The following is a 16,761-nucleotide window of genomic DNA, read 5'->3' on the forward strand; positions in this document are numbered from 1 at the left end:
AAATACTGGAAGGGCAGTATCCTTTGGTTTTGGAGTTGTAGTTCAGCTACATCCAGCAGGCACTGTGGACTCAAACAATGATGGATCTGGATGCCCAAATGTGAACACTGGTGGGGGAAAATAGAATCTTGACATTTGGGAGTTGTAGTTGCTGGGATTTGTAGTTCACCTACAATCACAGGGCATTCTGAATCCCACCAATGTTAGAATTGGGCCAAACCTCCCACACAGAACCCCCATGACCACCAGAGTGGGCCACAGCAATGCGTGGCAGGGGACGGCTAGTCTATATAAATAAAAATGTAATGTTCATTTGTGGGATGAACATAACTCAAAAACCACTGGACAAATTGACACCAAATTTGGACACAAGACACGTATCAGGCCAACAAGTGACCATCACTCAAAAAAACACTTAAAAACACAATAGAAGAGACGTAAAGGGCCAAAAACCAACAAATACATTACAATGCATGCACAAAACCACATAGGTACACAAACACACATATGTACACATATACACAAATATATACACAAATCTATACACACATATATGAACACGGAGAAAGGAACGAAAGAGAGAAACAGGGAGAGAAGGAAGGAAGGAAAGAGACAAGGATGGATGGAACCAAAGAGCAAAGGAAGCAAGGGAAGGAGGGAGAGAAAGAGGGAAAGAAGGAAGGAACGAAAGAAAAAGAAAGGAAGGAAGCAAGAAATAGGGAAAGAATGAAGCAGGGAAGGAAAGAGACAAGGAAGAATGGAACCAAAGAGCAAAGGAAGTTAGAAAAGAAACAGAGAAGAAGAAGGGAAAGCAGAAGGGAAAGAAAAAGAGGGAAGGAAGGAAAGAGCGAGGGAAGGAAGACGAGAAAGAAAGAAGGAGAGAAAGAAGGAGAGGAAGAAAGAAGGAGAGAAAGAGGGAGGGAAGGTTGGCCACAGCAACGTGTGGTGGGTACAGCTAGTCTATATAAATAAAAACGGAATGTTCATTTGTGGGATTAACATAACTCCAAAACCACTGGACGAATTGACACCAAATTTGGACACAAGACACCTCTCAGGCCAACAAGTGACCATCACTCATAAAAACACTAAAAAACACACCAGAAGGGATTTAAAAGCCAAAAAAGCAAAAAGACGCTACAGCGCATATGCAAAAACGACTCCCCCAGCAAACAAAACACACAAAAGCATATCCACACTCTCTTCAGGACTACAGCTCCCAGCATCTCCTAGACCAGGCCCTTTAGGAGAGGAGGAGGATCCAAATGCAGTGCTTCCAAGCTGCACACTTTCTTCTCCTTGGATTTCTTTGAGAGCATCCCAATCCCTGCATATTTCCCATTTCCTATTCCTGGACTGCAGCTCCTAGCAATCCTCCGGATAGATAGATTAGATAGAGGTAGGTAGGTAGGTAGGTAGATCAATCTAGAGGTCATAACTCCAAGGTCATGTGACTGACATGACTGCATGGAGTGCCATGACCATCCCACAGAAGCGGTGCCTATTGATCTACTCACTCTTGCATGGCTTCAAATGCTAGGTTGGCAGAAGCTGGGCCTAACAGCAGGAGCTCACCTCGCTCCCCGAACCACCAACCTTTGGGTCAGCAAGTTCAGCAGTTCAGTGGTTTAACCCGCTGCACGTCCAGGGAGTTACTCAGTTACTACATTATATCATTTGCAGTTCATCAAACGCATCATCTCATGAGAAGGTGCAACACACACTGACCACATATGGCACCCAAAAGTCATTTTCAAGGTCTAGTACCCTGAAAACATTTTTCATTAGGTGGAAAATTAAATTCTCTACATATGCAATTTGTTACTATTTTGGTCCCTCCTAGCTTGTTTAGTCCCCAGAAATGCTGTTTATAAATAGGAAAAGTACCAGAAGTTGCTTTCTGGGTTAACACAGCCCCAGGGGACCCGAAAATACATTTGAATTGCACCCTAATTGGCTGCATTTGGAAGCAAAAAGGGTGTAGGGAGGCATTGGGGGCAGCTAAAGGAGAAGCCAATGCAGCCTGTCCAATCCCTAGTGGTTGCCCATTCCTTTTGTAACAGTAAAAGTGAAAAAATAAAATAAAATAGAAAATAAACAACTTTTTCTTTAAGTAAACACATACTGTATGACTGATTTTGCCCTCTGTTTTCTCACCAGAATTTGGTTGCCCGTGTTTTCCTGGACGAGACGATTCCGAGCCGTCGGTCGACTTCACTTCCAAAAGATAGGACGCTTTCCTTTCTCTATCAAACACAGAGGCCGTATAGATTGCGCCTGTTTTAGAATCCAAATGGAAGAAAGTATAGTCTTCGCTGCGATCGGGCAGCAGAGAATAAGTGATCTGAAAGAGGAAAGGAGAGAAGAGATCTACAATGAAAAGCAGGACTTTAATCTCTGGCTTTGCAACAGGTCTGGGCTCCACACCCACCTATGGACCCACTGCCAAGACACTACATTTGGAGGCCCAACATCCTCAGACTATGAGGGATCGCCTAAGTACAAGGGTTGAATGAAAAGTAATGCCTCCACCTTCATAAATCCACAACAGATCGCAGTACTGGTATGCGGCAGGTACTGGCTTGTTCAGTAGACTCTCCTCTAAAGTTCCATTTGGGCGGTAAGCCTTAGCATTGAACGGTTGTGTAATGCCTCCACCTTTGTAACTCCTCAACAGATGGCAGTACTGGTATGCAGCAGGTACTGGCTTGTTCAGTAGACTCTCCTCTACAGTTCCATTTTGGTGGGAAGTCTTAGCATTGGACAGTTGTGTTGTTAATGTGTGAAGTATGGAACCCTGCACAGACGGTCGGTCAATGCAACTTAAACAGCGTGCAGTCATTGAATTCTTCACAGCAGAAGGTGTCGCCCCAAAAGTAATGAAAAGTAATACCTCCACCTTTGTAACTCCTCAAGAGATGGCAGTACTGGTATGTGGCAGGCACTGGCTTGTTCAGTAGACTCTCCTCTACAGTTCCATTTTGGCAGGAAGCCTTAGCATTGAACAGTTGTGTTGTTAAAGTGCAAAGTATAGAACCCTGCGTAGATGGTCGGTCAATGCAACTTAAGCAACGTGCAGTCATTTATTTATTTTATTTATTTACATTATTTCTATCCCGTCCATTTCAGCCCGAAGGCGACTCAGGGTGGTATACACAATTCAATGCTGAAATAAATTACAAATTACATACATTGATAAAGCAAAAACATCAAGTGCAATTAAACATGAATGACTGCATTGAATTCTTGACAGAAGAAGGTGTCACCTCAACATCTTTAAACTTACTTGCCCAACAACGCACAGTACTCACATCAACACAATCACCATAAAAAGCTTGTATTCTCCGATGGATCTCCTTTGGGGTGACACCTTTTACTGTCAAGAATTCAATGACTGCACGTTGCTTAAGTCGCATTGACCGACCGTCTGCACATGGTTCCATACTTTGCACTTTAACAACACAACCGTTCAATGCTAAGGCTTCCCGCCAAAATGGAACTGTAGAGGAGAGTCTACTGAACAAGCCAGTACCTGCTGCATACCAGTACTGCCATCTGTTGAGGAGTTACAAAGGTGGAGGCATTACACAACCATTCAATGCTAAGGCTTCCCGCCAAAATGGAACTGTAGAGGAGAGTCTACTGAATAAGCCAGTACCTGCCGCATACCAGTACCGCCATCTGTTGAGGAGTTACGAAGGTGGAGGCATTACACAACCATTCAACGCTAAGGCTTACCACCAAAATGGAACTGTAGAGGAGAGTCTACTGAACAAGCCAATACCTGCCGCATACTAGTACTGCCATCAGTTGAGGAGTTACAAAGGTGGAGGCATTACACAACCATTCAATGCTAAGGCTTCCGGCCAAAATGGAACTGTAGAGGAGCGTCTACTGAACAAGCCTGTACCTGCCGCATACTAGTACTGCCATCTCTTGAGGAGTTACAAAGTCATTACACAACCGTTCAATGCTAAGGCTTCTGGCCAAAATGGAACTATAGAGGAGCGTCTACTGAACAAGCCTGTACCTGCTGCATACTAGTACTGTTGAGGAGTTACGAAGGTGGAGGCATTACTTTTCATTCAACCCTCGTAAGAAAGCAACAGGTCTCAGGCAACATTCAGTAAACTGAGTACACACATGTGATTTTGTGTTCACAGCATTGTTCAAAATTACTGATTCAAAATAAAACTAAGGAACGAGCAAAAGAAAACGAAGGAAGGCTGACCTGCCATCTCATTCTTTGGGGAGGAACATCACAAAACACTGATTGCAACGTTATAAACAACACTTTTGAGTATTCTTGTGGGGTGAAAAATGGGATATAAATTAACATAACAACAACAATAACAACACTGTTTGAGTTTTAACCTACTTCCCCATTCTGGCCAAGGTCCAGGTCGGTGGCAGAGACTTGGAAAACCATGGTTCCGATGTCAGCTCCTTCCGTCACTGAAGCTTCATAAATTGAGGAGGTGAAGAAAGGGACGTTGTCGTTGACGTCTAAAATGCGTTTAAGAGTCAGACAGTCACTCCATGTGTTTAACAGTTATTGGGATTGTTAAAACTATAGAGATAGATTTAGCCATTTCCAGAGGCTTGATGGACTAGCATTTCCAAACCTTCCGAATGCCGCGACCCCTTAGTACAGTCCCTCATGTTGTGGTGACCCCCAACCATAACATTATCTTCGTTGCTACTTCATAACTGGAATTTTGCTACTGTTAGGAATCATAACATAAATATCTGATATATATGATGTATTTTCATGCACTGGACCAAATTTGGCACAAACACCCAATACACCCACATTTGAATACTGGTGGGTTTGAGGGGGGGATTGATTTTGTCATTTGGGAGTTGTAGTTGCTGGGATTTATAGTTCAACTACTATCAAAGAGCATTCTGAACTCCACCAATGAGGGAATTGAATCAAACTTGGCACACAGAACTCCCATGACCAACAGAAAATCCTGGATGGGTTTGGTGGGCATTGACCTTGAGTTGGGGAATTGTAGTTCACCTACATCCAGAGAGCACTGTGGACTCAAACAATGATGGATCTGGACCAAACTTGGCACAAATACTACATATGCCCAAATGTGAACACTGGTGGAGTTTAGGGAAAATAGACATTGACATTTTGATGGGATTTATAGCTCACCTACAATCAAAGAGCATTCTGAACTCCACCAATGGTGGAATTGAACCACACAGAACTCCCATGACCAAGAGAAAATACTGGAAGGGTTGGGTAGGCATTCACCACAAGTTTTGGAGTTGTAGTTCATCTACATTCAGAGAGCACTGTGGACTCAAACAATGATGGATCTGGACCAAACTTGGCACAAATACTACATATGCCCAAATGTGAACACTGGTGGAGTTTGGGGAAATAGACTTTGACATTTGGGAGTTGTAGTTGCTGGGATTTATAGCTCACCTACAATCAAAGAGCATTCTGAACCCCACCAATGCAGAATTGGGCCAAGCTTCCCATACAGAACCCCCATGCCTTGAAGGGACTGACTGGCGTGAGCCTCCTTCCAGCCTCACATCCTCTCCCTCCGTGCATGCGCACCATGCTATCATGGTGCGCATTTCCCCTCTCTGCTTGGAGTCTCAGAAACAGCCCTCCCCTTGGCTAAAAGGCTGGCCAATCACAGGGGAGGAGGGCTTTTGGTTGGAGAATTCACTGTCCGTTTCCAAAAAGCAAGAGAAGGACCAAACCGACGGAGAGATCTTCAGCTTCCTCTGCCAAAGGGAGACCATCGAAAACAGATGCTTTTGGATGGTCTTTGCCGACCCCTCTGAAACCCTCTCATGACCCCAAGATTGAGAAACACTGTGATGGACAGTCCACATCAAAATATGTAAAGATGAATGCCAACTCAACCCTGATTCCTTCCCCTTGTTGCTGTACAGTTCCCATCATCCCTGATAAGACACCAAGCTAACTACACCTGATGGGAGTTGCAGTCCAAGGCACTTAGAGAGACCAGCAATGTGGAAAAGTATCTTGCTATATTGAATTTTATACCCAACAGATTGGAACGTGTCATGCCTCTAACACAGTGGTTCTCAACCTGGGATCCCCAGATGTTTTTGGCCTAGAACTCCCAGAAATCCCAGCCAGTTTACCAACTGTTAGGATTTATGGGAGTTGAAGGCCAAAAACATCTGGGGACCCCAGGTTGAGGACCACTGCTCTAACACATCAGACCTCCTTTTTTTCTTGACATGTCATTAGTCAAAGTAAGTTATATGAGGGTTGAATGAAAAGTAATGCCTCCACTTTCGTAACACCTCAACAGAAGGCAGTACTGGTATGTGGTCGGTATTGGCTTGTTCAGTAGACTCTCCTCTACAGTTCCATTTTGTCAGGAAGCCTTAGCATTGAACAGTTGTTTTGTTAAAGTGTGAAGTATGGAACCCTGCACAGACGGTCAGTCAATGCGACTTAAGCCACGTGCAGTCATTGAATTCTTGACAGCAGAAGGTGTCACCCCAAATGCAAACTGTTGATGGTGATTGTGTGGATGTCAGTACTGTGCGTCATTCAGCAAGTAAGTTTAAAGATGTTGAGGTGGGAACATCTGACTTGTGTGACAAACAAAGAGTTGGACCTCCTGTGACAGCAACCACTGAGTTTCACAAGCAAAAAAGTTGACAAATTAATTCAGGATGATCATCGTATCACTCAGAGAGAAATTTCAAGCATAATCGGCATTTCACAAGAACGTGTGGGTCACATTATTGCTTTGCTTGGCTATTGGAAGATCTGTGCACGATGGGTACCCAGGATGAGAGAACTGTGAGACACTGATTGTGGAAACAGAGTGTCGACTTCTTCCATGACAGCTTCAGAAAACTTGTTCATCATTGGCAGAAATGTATCCAATTGTCTGGTGATTATGTGGGAAAGTGAATAGTGGTTGTTCATCGTTGGCAGAAATGTATCCAATTGTCTGGTGATTATGTGGAAAAGTGAATAGTGGTTGTTCATTGTTGGCAGAAATGTATCCAATTGTCTGGTGATTATGTGGAAAAGTGAATAGTGGTTGTTCATTGTTGGCAGAAATGTATCCAATTGTCTGGTGATTGTGTGGAAAAGTGAATAGTGGTTGTTCATTGTTGGCAGAAATGTATCCAATTGTCTGGTGATTGTGTGGAAAAGTGAATAGTGGTTGTTCATTGTTGGCAGAAATGTATCCAATTGTCTGCTGATTGTGTGGAAAAGTGAATAGTGGTTGTTCATTGTTGGCAGAAATGTATCCAATTGTCTGGTGATTATGTGGAAAATGGCAGAAATGTATCCAATTGTCTGGTGATTATGTGGAAAAGTGAATAGTGGTTGTTCATTGTTGGCAGAAATGTATCCAATTGTCTGGTGATTGTGTGGAAAAGTGAATAGTGGTTGTTCATTTTTGGCAGAAATGTATCCAATTGTCTGGTGATTGTGTGGAAAAGTGAATAGTGGTTGTTCATTGTTGGCAGAAATGTATCCAATTGTCTGGTGATTGTGTGGAAAAGTGAATAGTGGTTGTTCATTTTTGGCAGAAATGTATCCAATTGTCTGGTGATTGTGTGGGAAAGTGAATAGTGGTTGTTCATTGTTGGCAGAAATGTATCCAATTGTCTGCTGATTATGTGGGAAAGTGAATAGTGGTTGTTCATTGTTGGCAGAAATGTATCCAATTGTCTGGTGATTATGTGGAAAAGTGAATAGTGGTTGTTCATTGTTGGCAGAAATGTATCCAATTGTCTGGTGATTGTGTGGAAAAGTGAATAGTGGTTGTTCATTGTTGGCAGAAATGTATCCAATTGTCTGGTGATTGTGTGGAAAAGTGAATAGTGGTTGTTCATCGTTGGCAGAAATGTATCCAATTGTCTGCTGATTATGAGGGAAAGTGAATAGTGGTTGTTCATTGTTGGCAGAAATGTATCCAATTGTCTGCTGATTATGTGGGAAAGTGAATAGTGGTTGTTCATTGTTGGCAGAAATGTATCCAATTGTCTGGTGATTGTGTGGAAAAGTGAATAGTGGTTGTTCATCGTTGGCAGAAATGTATCCAATTGTCTGCTGATTATGAGGGAAAGTGAATAGTGGTTGTTCATTGTTGGCAGAAATGTATCCAATTGTCTGCTGATTATGTGGGAAAGTGAATAGTGGTTGTTCATTGTTGGCAGAAATGTATCCAATTGTCTGCTGATTATGTGGGAAAGTGAATAGTGGTTGTTCATTGTTGGCAGAAATGTATCCAATTGTCTGGTGATTATGTGGAAAAGTGAATAGTGGTTGTTCATCGTTGGCAGAAATGTATCCAATTGTCTGCTGATTATGTGGGAAAGTGAATAGTGGTTGTTCATCGTTGGCAGAAATGTATCCAATTGTCTGCTGATTATGTGGGAAAGTGAATAGTGGTTGTTCATCGTTGGCAGAAATGTATCCAATTGTCTGCTGATTATGTGGGAAAGTGAATAGTGGTAGTTAAAGAGCACATTCTAAGGATTACTTCTGCGTTTGATTTATTAAAATATTCCCATCCAAACCCAAGTAACGAAGATGGAGGCATTACTTTTCATTCAACCCTCGTATGACAGCTATGTTTGCCTCCAATCAGAGTTGGAAATCAAGCTCCACAACCTTTAAATGCGGCCTCTTTCGATGTTGACAGTATGTTATTTAGCACTTCCAAACCGGCATCCTTGAACAGTTCAACTGGATCCAAGGATGAAGCAGGTGAAACTAATGCGCTACCGGCTGGCGCACATTTTGCCCGAACATTAAATGAACATTACGCACCTGTCACATTAATATAGACAGTGGCAAATGAAGCGAGTGGCACCGCGGCCACATTCTGGGCTCGAATCCTTAACAAGAAATGCTTGGTGGTTTCGTAATCCAAAGGTTCGGCGACGAGGAGAGAGGCAGAGCCGTCGTCTCGGTTTGGCGTCAAGTAGAACCGTATTGGCATGTTGGTCTCTGGAACGAGCCCTTCCTCCAGATTGTACGTGATCCGCGGGTCTCCGAGCGGGGATGTGGCTTTAATGGTCTGTGCAATTGCAAACATTCAGAGATTCAGAGATGGCTCTTGGCATATACGGAGAGACATAGAAGCACACACAGGAGCAAAGAGACATTCATGCACCGAGAAGAGGGGCAAGGCCTCATCAACACCCGTTTAGACTACTGCAACGCTCTCTACGTGGGGTTGCCTTTGAAGACGGTTCGGAAGCTTCAACTAGTCCAACGTGCGGCAGCCATGATTTTAACAGGAGTGGAGCGCAGGGAGCATACAACTCCTTTGCTGCACCAGCTCCACTGGCTGCCGATTTGCTACCGGGCTCAATTCAAAGTGCTGGCGTTGGCCTTTAAAGCCCTAAACAGTTCTGGCCCAAGCTACCTATCCGAACGTATCTCTGCTTATGAACCCACCAGGACTCTAAGATCTTCTGGGGAGGCCCTACTCTCAATCCCGCCTGCATCACAGACACGGCTGGCGGGGACGAGGGACAGGGCCTTTTCTGTGGTGGCCCCTCGGCTGTGGAACGCCCTTCCCATGGACATTAGATCAGCCCCTTTGTTAATGGTGTTTAGAAGAAAACTAAAAACCTGGCTGTTCGAACAGGCGTTCGGTTAAACAATGCAATGTACACGATGAATATAGGAAACAGAATTATGGAAGACGAATTGGATCACGATTCTAGTTACGAGACGTTAATGTGTTGCTATTGATGTGTCATTCTGTATATTATGCTGTTAATGGTTTTTAAATTTTGTATGCTGTTGGATTGACTTTTGCTCTTGTTGTAAACCGCGTTGAGTCGCCTACAAGGCTGAGAAATTGCAGTATACAAGCAAAGTAAATAAATGAATAAATAAATAAATAAAACACCACGTGACGAACAGAACAAGAAACGGAGGCTTCGTATCTGAGAGCAGGAAGAGGGCAAGATCTCCCACTAGCTTGGAAAGGGATTTGGACACCCAATTTTTGTACAACCACAGATTATTTCCACCTCAAGTTTCCTTGGCTTGGGTAAAGGCCAGTGGTTCTCAACCTTCCCAATGCCGCAACCCCTTAATGCAGTTCCGCATGTTGTGGTGACCCCCAACCAAAACATTATTTTGATTGGGTTGTTGTAGGTTTTGTCGGGCTATATGGCCATGGTCTAGAGGCATTCTCTCCTGACGTTTCGCCTACATCTATGGCAAGCATCCTAAGAGGTTGTGAGGTCCTATATGGCCATGGTCTCGAGGCATTCTCTCCTGACGTTTCACCTGCATCTGTGACAAGCATCCTCAGAGGTAGTGAGGTCTGTTGGAACTAGGAAAAAGGGTTTATATATCTGTGGAATGACCAGGGTGGGACAAAGGACTCTTGTCTGCTGGAGCAAGGTGGGAATGTTTCAACTGACCACCTTGATTAGCATTTGATCGCCTGACAGTGCCTGGAGCAAACTTTTATTGAGAGGTGATTAGAAGTCCTTGTTTGTTTCCTCTCTGTTGTTGTGCTGTTGTAATTTAATACTGGTAGCCAGATTGTGTTCATTTTCATGGTTTCCTCCTTTCTGTTGACATTGTCCACTTGCTTCTTGTGGATTTCAATGGCTTCTCTATATAGCCTGACATGGTGGTTGTGAGAGTGGTCCAGCACTTCTGTGTTCTCCAATAAAATGCTGTGTCCAGGTTGGTTCCTCAGGTGCTCTGCTATGGCTGACTTCTCTGGTTGGAGTAGTCTGCAGTGCCTTCCATGTTCCTTGATTTGTGTTTGGGCAATGCTGCTGCTGCGTTTGGTGGTCCCTCTGGAGACTTCTTGTCCACAGCTGCATGGTACATGATAGACTCCTGCAGAAGGGAGAGGATCCCTCTTGTCCTTTGCTGAACAAGGACATCTAATCACCTCTCAACAAAAGTTTGCTCCATGCACTGCCAGGCCATTATATGCTAATCAAGGTGGTCAGTTGAAACATTCACACCTAGCTCCGCAGACAAGAGTCCTTTGTCCCACCCTGGTCATTCCACAGATATATAAACCCATTTTCCTAGTTCCAACAGACCTCACTACCTCTGAGGATGCTTGCCAGAGATGCAGGTGAAACATCAGGAGAGAATGCCTCTAGATCATGGCCATATAGCCCAGAAAAACCTACAACAACCCAGTGATTCCGGCCATGAAAGCCTTTGACAATACATTATTTTGATTGCTTCTCCATAACTGCAATTTTGCTACTGTTATGAACCGTAATGTAAATATCTGATATGCAGGATGTATTTTCATTCACTGGACCAAATGTGCCCACATTTGAATACTGGTGGGGTTGAGCAGGGGGATTGATTTTGTCATTTGGGAGTTGTAGTTGCTGGGATTTATAGTTCGCCTACAATCAAAGAGCATTCTGAACTCCACCAACGATGGAATTGAACTGATCTTGGCACAGAGAACTCCCATGACCAAGAGAAAATACTACAAGTGTTTGGTGGGCAATGATTTTGAATTTTTGGAGTTGTAGTTCACCTCCATCCAGAGAGCATTGTGAACTCAAACAATGATGGATCTGGACCAAACTTGGCACGAATGCTCAATATGCCCAAATATGAACACTGGTGCTATTTGTGGGGAATAGAGCTTGACCTTTGGGAGTTGTAGTTCCTGGGATTGATAGTTCACCTACAATCAAAGAGCATCCTGAATTCCACCAATGATGGAATTGAACCAAACTTGGCACACGGAACTCCCATGACCAACAGAGAATACTGGAAGGGTTTGGTGGGCACTGCCATTGAGTTTTGGAGTTGTAGTTCACCTACACCCAGAGAACACTGTAGACTCAAACAATGATGGACCTGGACCAAAACTTGGCAAGAATACTCAATATACCCAAATGTGAATACTGGTGGAGTTTGGGGAAAATAGACCTTGACCTTTGGGAGTTGTAGTTGCTGGGATTTATAGTTCACTTACAATCAGAGAGCATTCTGAACCCCACCAATGTTTCCAAAAAGGAAGAGAAGAACAGGTGTTGAGATCTTCAGCCTTCTCTGCCAAAAAGGTTTCTAAAACACAGGTTACAGCCTGTGTTGGATGGGGCCGCACTCCCCCTGAAGACGCAGGTTCGCAGCTTGGGTGTGACCCTGGACTCTTCTCTGAGCCTGGAACCCCAGATTTCGGCGGTGACCAGGGGAGCATTTGCACAACGAAACCTTGTGCGCCAGCTGCGCCCGTACCTTGGGAAGTCTGACTTGGCCACGGTAGTCCTCACTCTGGTTACATCCCGTTTAGACTACTGCAACGCTCTCTACGTGGGGTTGCCTTTGAAGACAGCTCGGAAGCTCCAACTAGTCCAACGCTCGGCAGCCATGATGTTAACAGGAGCGGAGCGCAGGGAGCATACAACCCCCCTGTTGCGCCAACTCCACTGGCTACCGATCTGCTACCGGGCTCAATTCAAAGTGCTGGCGTTGACCTTTAGAGCCCTAAACGGTTCCGGCCCAGGCTACCTATCCGACCGCATCTCTGCCTATGAACCCACCAGGAGTTTGAGATCTTCCGGGGAGGCCCTGCTCTCGATCCCGCCTGCTTCTCAAGCTCGGCTGGCGGGGACGAGAGATAGGGCCTTCTCGGTGGTGGCTCCTCGGCTGTGGAACGCCCTTCCTACGGACATTAGACTAGCACCATCTCTAATGGTATTCCGCAAAAAGGTGAAGACCTGGATGTTTGTGCAGGCGTTTGAGTAATTTAGTGCAATCTGGTAATGGAACATAGGAACGGAACAATGGACGAGGAACCTGGACTACGCTTGGATGATGAGAAGATTGGGTACGGTTGTTTTTGGTAATAATTGTGCATTGTAATTGCTTATTGGTAATTTATGGATAATGTGTTAAGTCAATTGTTATATGTTGTATGGAACCACTGCTGTTTCTACTGTTTTTACTGTTTGTGAACCGCTGTGAGTCGCCTTCGGGCTTGAGAGACAGCCGTATAGAAGCAAAGTCAATACATAAATAAATAAAACCATCAGAAATATATGTTTTCTGATGGTCTTTAGCAACCCCTCGTTTCTTTTCTTCTTTTTTTTTTGAAGCCTGCGCTTCACAGTCCCATCCCCAGTCCCCGCTCACCACAATGGATGTATCTCTTGCTGTGCTTTCTGGGATAATGACTTGGTAAGTGTCCTGTTCCCACCGAGGAGGCTGGTTTTTTGCACTGGTGACGGTCACCCTGAGCTCCGCCTTGCTGCTCCTGTTCCCTCCATCCGTTGCAATAATTTCTTGAGTTATGAAGGATTTCTGGTAAAGGAAAAGGAAAGGAAAGTGGGACAGGACATGAAAGGGTTACTTCGGCAATCGTTTTTGAGGCTGGTGTCAAACATACATTCAAACATGGAGCCCCCGGTGGCGCAGTGGGTTAAAGCGCTGAGCTGCTGAGCTTGTTGATCGAAAGGTCGCAGGTTTGATTCCGGGGAGCGGCGTGAGCTTCCGCTGTCAGCCCTAGCTTCTGCCAACCTAGCAGTTCGAAAACATGCAAATGTGAGTAGAGCAATAGGTACCGCTCCGGCGGGAAGGTAACGGCACTTCATGCAGTCATGCCGGCCACATGACCATGGAGGTGTCTACGGACAATGCTGGCTCTTCGGCTTAGAAATGGAGATGAGCACCACACCCCAGAGTCAGACACGACTGGACTTAATGTCAGGGGACTACCTTTACCTACCTTCAAACATACAATACCAGATCTACCATGCTTTTATTTTCGTTGCTCAGAAATGGTATGTTCCAAATAATGCCACAGGCAGACATATTCATTTATTTTTACCTTCTTTATTACTAGCTTGAGGATTCAGCGTTGCTTGTGTCATTTGAAGAAGTTGGTTTTTTTAATTGTACAATATGCATAAGTAGGTTCTTGTGGGTTTTTTCGGGCTATAGAGCCATGTTCTAGAGGCATTTCTCCTGATGTTTCGCCTGCATCTATGGCAAGCATCCTCACAGGTAGTGAGGTCTGTTGGAATTAGGACAATGGGTTTATATATCTGTGGAATGGCTGGGGTGGGGCAAAGAGCTCTTCTCTGCTGGAGCTAGGAGTGAATGTTTCAGCTGATCACCTTCATTAGCATTTGAAGGCCTGGCTGAGCCTGGGAAAATCTCTTGCTGGGAGGTGTTAATCTGTGCCTGGTTGTTTCCTCTCTGTTGTTTTGCTGTTGTAATTTTAGAGTTTTTTAATACTGGTAGCCAGATTGTGTTTATTTTGTTCATTTTCATGGAAAGGAAGAGACCATGAAAATGAACAAAATCTGGCTACCAGTATTAAAAAAAACTCTAAAATTACAACAGCAAAACAACAGAGAGGAAACAATCAGGGACAGCTAATCACCTCTCAACAAAAGATTGCCCCAGGCACTGCCAGGCCATCAAATGCTAATCAAGGTGGTCAGTGGAAACATTCACACCTAGCTCCAACAGACAGGAGTTCTTTCTCCCACCCTGGTCATCATTCTACAGATATATAAATCCAATTTTCCTACTTCCTCACTACCTCTGAGGATGCTTGCCATAGATGCAGGCAAAACATCAGGAGAAATGCCTCTAGAACATGGCTCTATAGCCCAAAAAACCCCACAAGAACCTAGTGATTCCAGCCATGAAAGCCTTTGACAATACAATATGCATAAGGTTGTGAGTGAACTACAAGTTGCATCATGCCATTTTAACCCCCGAAAAACTCCATCACTGCATTGTTGTAGGTTTTTCGAGCTATTTGGCCATGTTCTAGAAGCATTCTCTCCTGACGTTTCGCCTGCATCTATGGCAAGCATCCCCAGAGGTTGTGAGGTCTATTGGGAACTAGGCAAGTGGTGTTTACATCCCTGTGGAATGATGTCCAGGGTGGGAGAGGTTGTAGGCTTTTCAGGCTATTTGGCCATGTTCTAGAAGCATTCTCTCCTGATGTTTCGCCTGCATCTATGGCAAGCATCCTCAGAGGCTGTGAGGTCTATTGGGAACTAGGCAAGTGTTGTTTATATCCCTGTGGAATGATGTCCAGGGTGGGAGAGGTTGTTGTAGGTTTTTCGGGCTATTTGGCCATGTTCTAGAAGCATTCTCTCCTGACGTTTCGCCTGCATCTATGGCAAGCATCCTCAGAGGTTGTGAGGTCTATTGGGAACTAGGCAAGTGTTGTTTATATCCCTGTGGAATGATGTCCAGGGTGGGAGAGGTTGTTGTAGGTTTTTCGGGCTATTTGGCCATGTTCTAGAAGCATTCTCTCCTGACGTTTCGCCTGCATCTATGGCAAGCATCCTCAGAGGTTGTGAGGTCTGTTGGGAACTATTCAAGTGGTGTTTATATCCCTGTGGAATGACATCCAGGGTGGGAGAAACATTATAATAAACATAATAATACAGAAGTAAAAAAAACAGTAATGGACTCCATGCGCTGTCTCTTGGAGGCGACTTGCCAACCCTGTTCCTTGTTCCTTTCCTTCTCAGTCAAAGCAGCAATCTGCGTGACATGACAGCTGCGAACGACTTCATGCGTATGGAAATAATTCATTTAAGAAGAGCAGGCCCTTGGGTGGGGAGCAACCGTCAAAGTGACACGAAGGCTGTATACAAGAAGAGAAAAGGGGCTGCGAAGGTAGAACAGGGCCCCTTGATCTAGAGCTAAAATTTAGGGGTCTTTGCCAGGAGGCAGAGACCGATTAGACTCATCAAAGAGTTCTTTTTCCCTGGTGAGACAGAGAAGCATCCCATATTTTTCCCTGATTTCCCAATGAAAAGTCTCACCAGTTGAAGAAAAGCCATCGAGGTTTAATGCAATTCAGCTGAAATGGATGCAAAGCTGCAATAATTCGCCAAAGCTAAGCATGGGGGGAGCACACCAATACAGTCATATTTATAGCAAATTCAAAGTTGCAGAGTTCAAACTCTCCGCCCCGGCTTCCCTGTTGTTCCCTGCCATGATTGGGCGATGGGCTCCAGTGGTCCGTAGGAACCAATGGGGAGACCTCTGCCACCTGGTGGCGACAGCCAATCAGGAGAGATGGAGGCGGGATGAGGGAGCACAAAGGAATCTGGGAAAGGGGTAAACAAAGGAAATGCCATGCCATGCGGCCGGCGAGACAAAGGCCAGCCTGATCTATTGTGCTTTGAGTGGAATGAATAATCAGAACGAGGTCAAAAGGTTTTTTCGAGGACCTTTTGTCCTTCAGGAGGAAATATGATTAAGATTTTTGCCAAAGGGGCAAGCTGAGGGCTGGGCAATTCCTCCGAGGGCCACCAGCTGCCCAGGCAAAAGGAAGTTTGTTCATGCAAAAGGAAGTTGTGAATAAAAAAATCCAGGAATGTTTGGGGCTTTGTAGTCCCTTTGGTGGAGTTTCTTCATGTATCTAGGGGAAACAAAGGGCAGAGGAAAGGGGGGAAAGGCTTCTGCCACACAAAGAAATCAGAAAACACATTTCATACATCTAAAGTTCATAAAAGGCAAGATTTCATAAGGTTTGTCCATGTGGGGGGAAAGAGTGTCCATAGGGGATGGCTAAAATGCAAGGGTGTTGCACAAAGGTCCTGCCAGGAGTTCTTGAGTGGCCCAAATGGACCTGGTGTCTCTGGAAACTAGCTTTGCTCCCCGTCCTTGGAGAACTACAGCTCCCGAGAGAGGCAGAGACCCCAAGGTCTAGTTATTCCCAAAGTTTCATGGGATCCTCATTGTTGTTAATGCCTTGCCAAATTGACCAAGACTTAACACTTATTGTG

The 16,761-nt window shown here is 44.7% G+C and overlaps 1 protein-coding gene across 1 annotated transcript in view; it reads right to left on the reverse strand.

The window, feature by feature from the left end:
* Positions 1–16,761, reverse strand: part of LOC132783217 (neural-cadherin-like) — a 195,624-nt gene that overhangs the window by 80,292 nt on the left and 98,571 nt on the right. Inside the window, exons 12-15 of the mRNA XM_060788311.2 lie at positions 13,133–13,300; positions 8,810–9,059; positions 4,379–4,506; positions 2,158–2,344 (exon numbers count right to left, since the gene is read on the reverse strand). Coding sequence (XP_060644294.2) covers positions 2,158–2,344; positions 4,379–4,506; positions 8,810–9,059; positions 13,133–13,300 — 733 coding nt within the window. The remainder of the gene's footprint in view (positions 1–2,157; positions 2,345–4,378; positions 4,507–8,809; positions 9,060–13,132; positions 13,301–16,761) is intronic.

This window comes from Anolis sagrei, chromosome 8 (genome assembly GCF_037176765.1).
Source record: "Anolis sagrei isolate rAnoSag1 chromosome 8, rAnoSag1.mat, whole genome shotgun sequence".
Lineage (NCBI taxonomy): Eukaryota > Metazoa > Chordata > Lepidosauria > Squamata > Dactyloidae > Anolis > Anolis sagrei.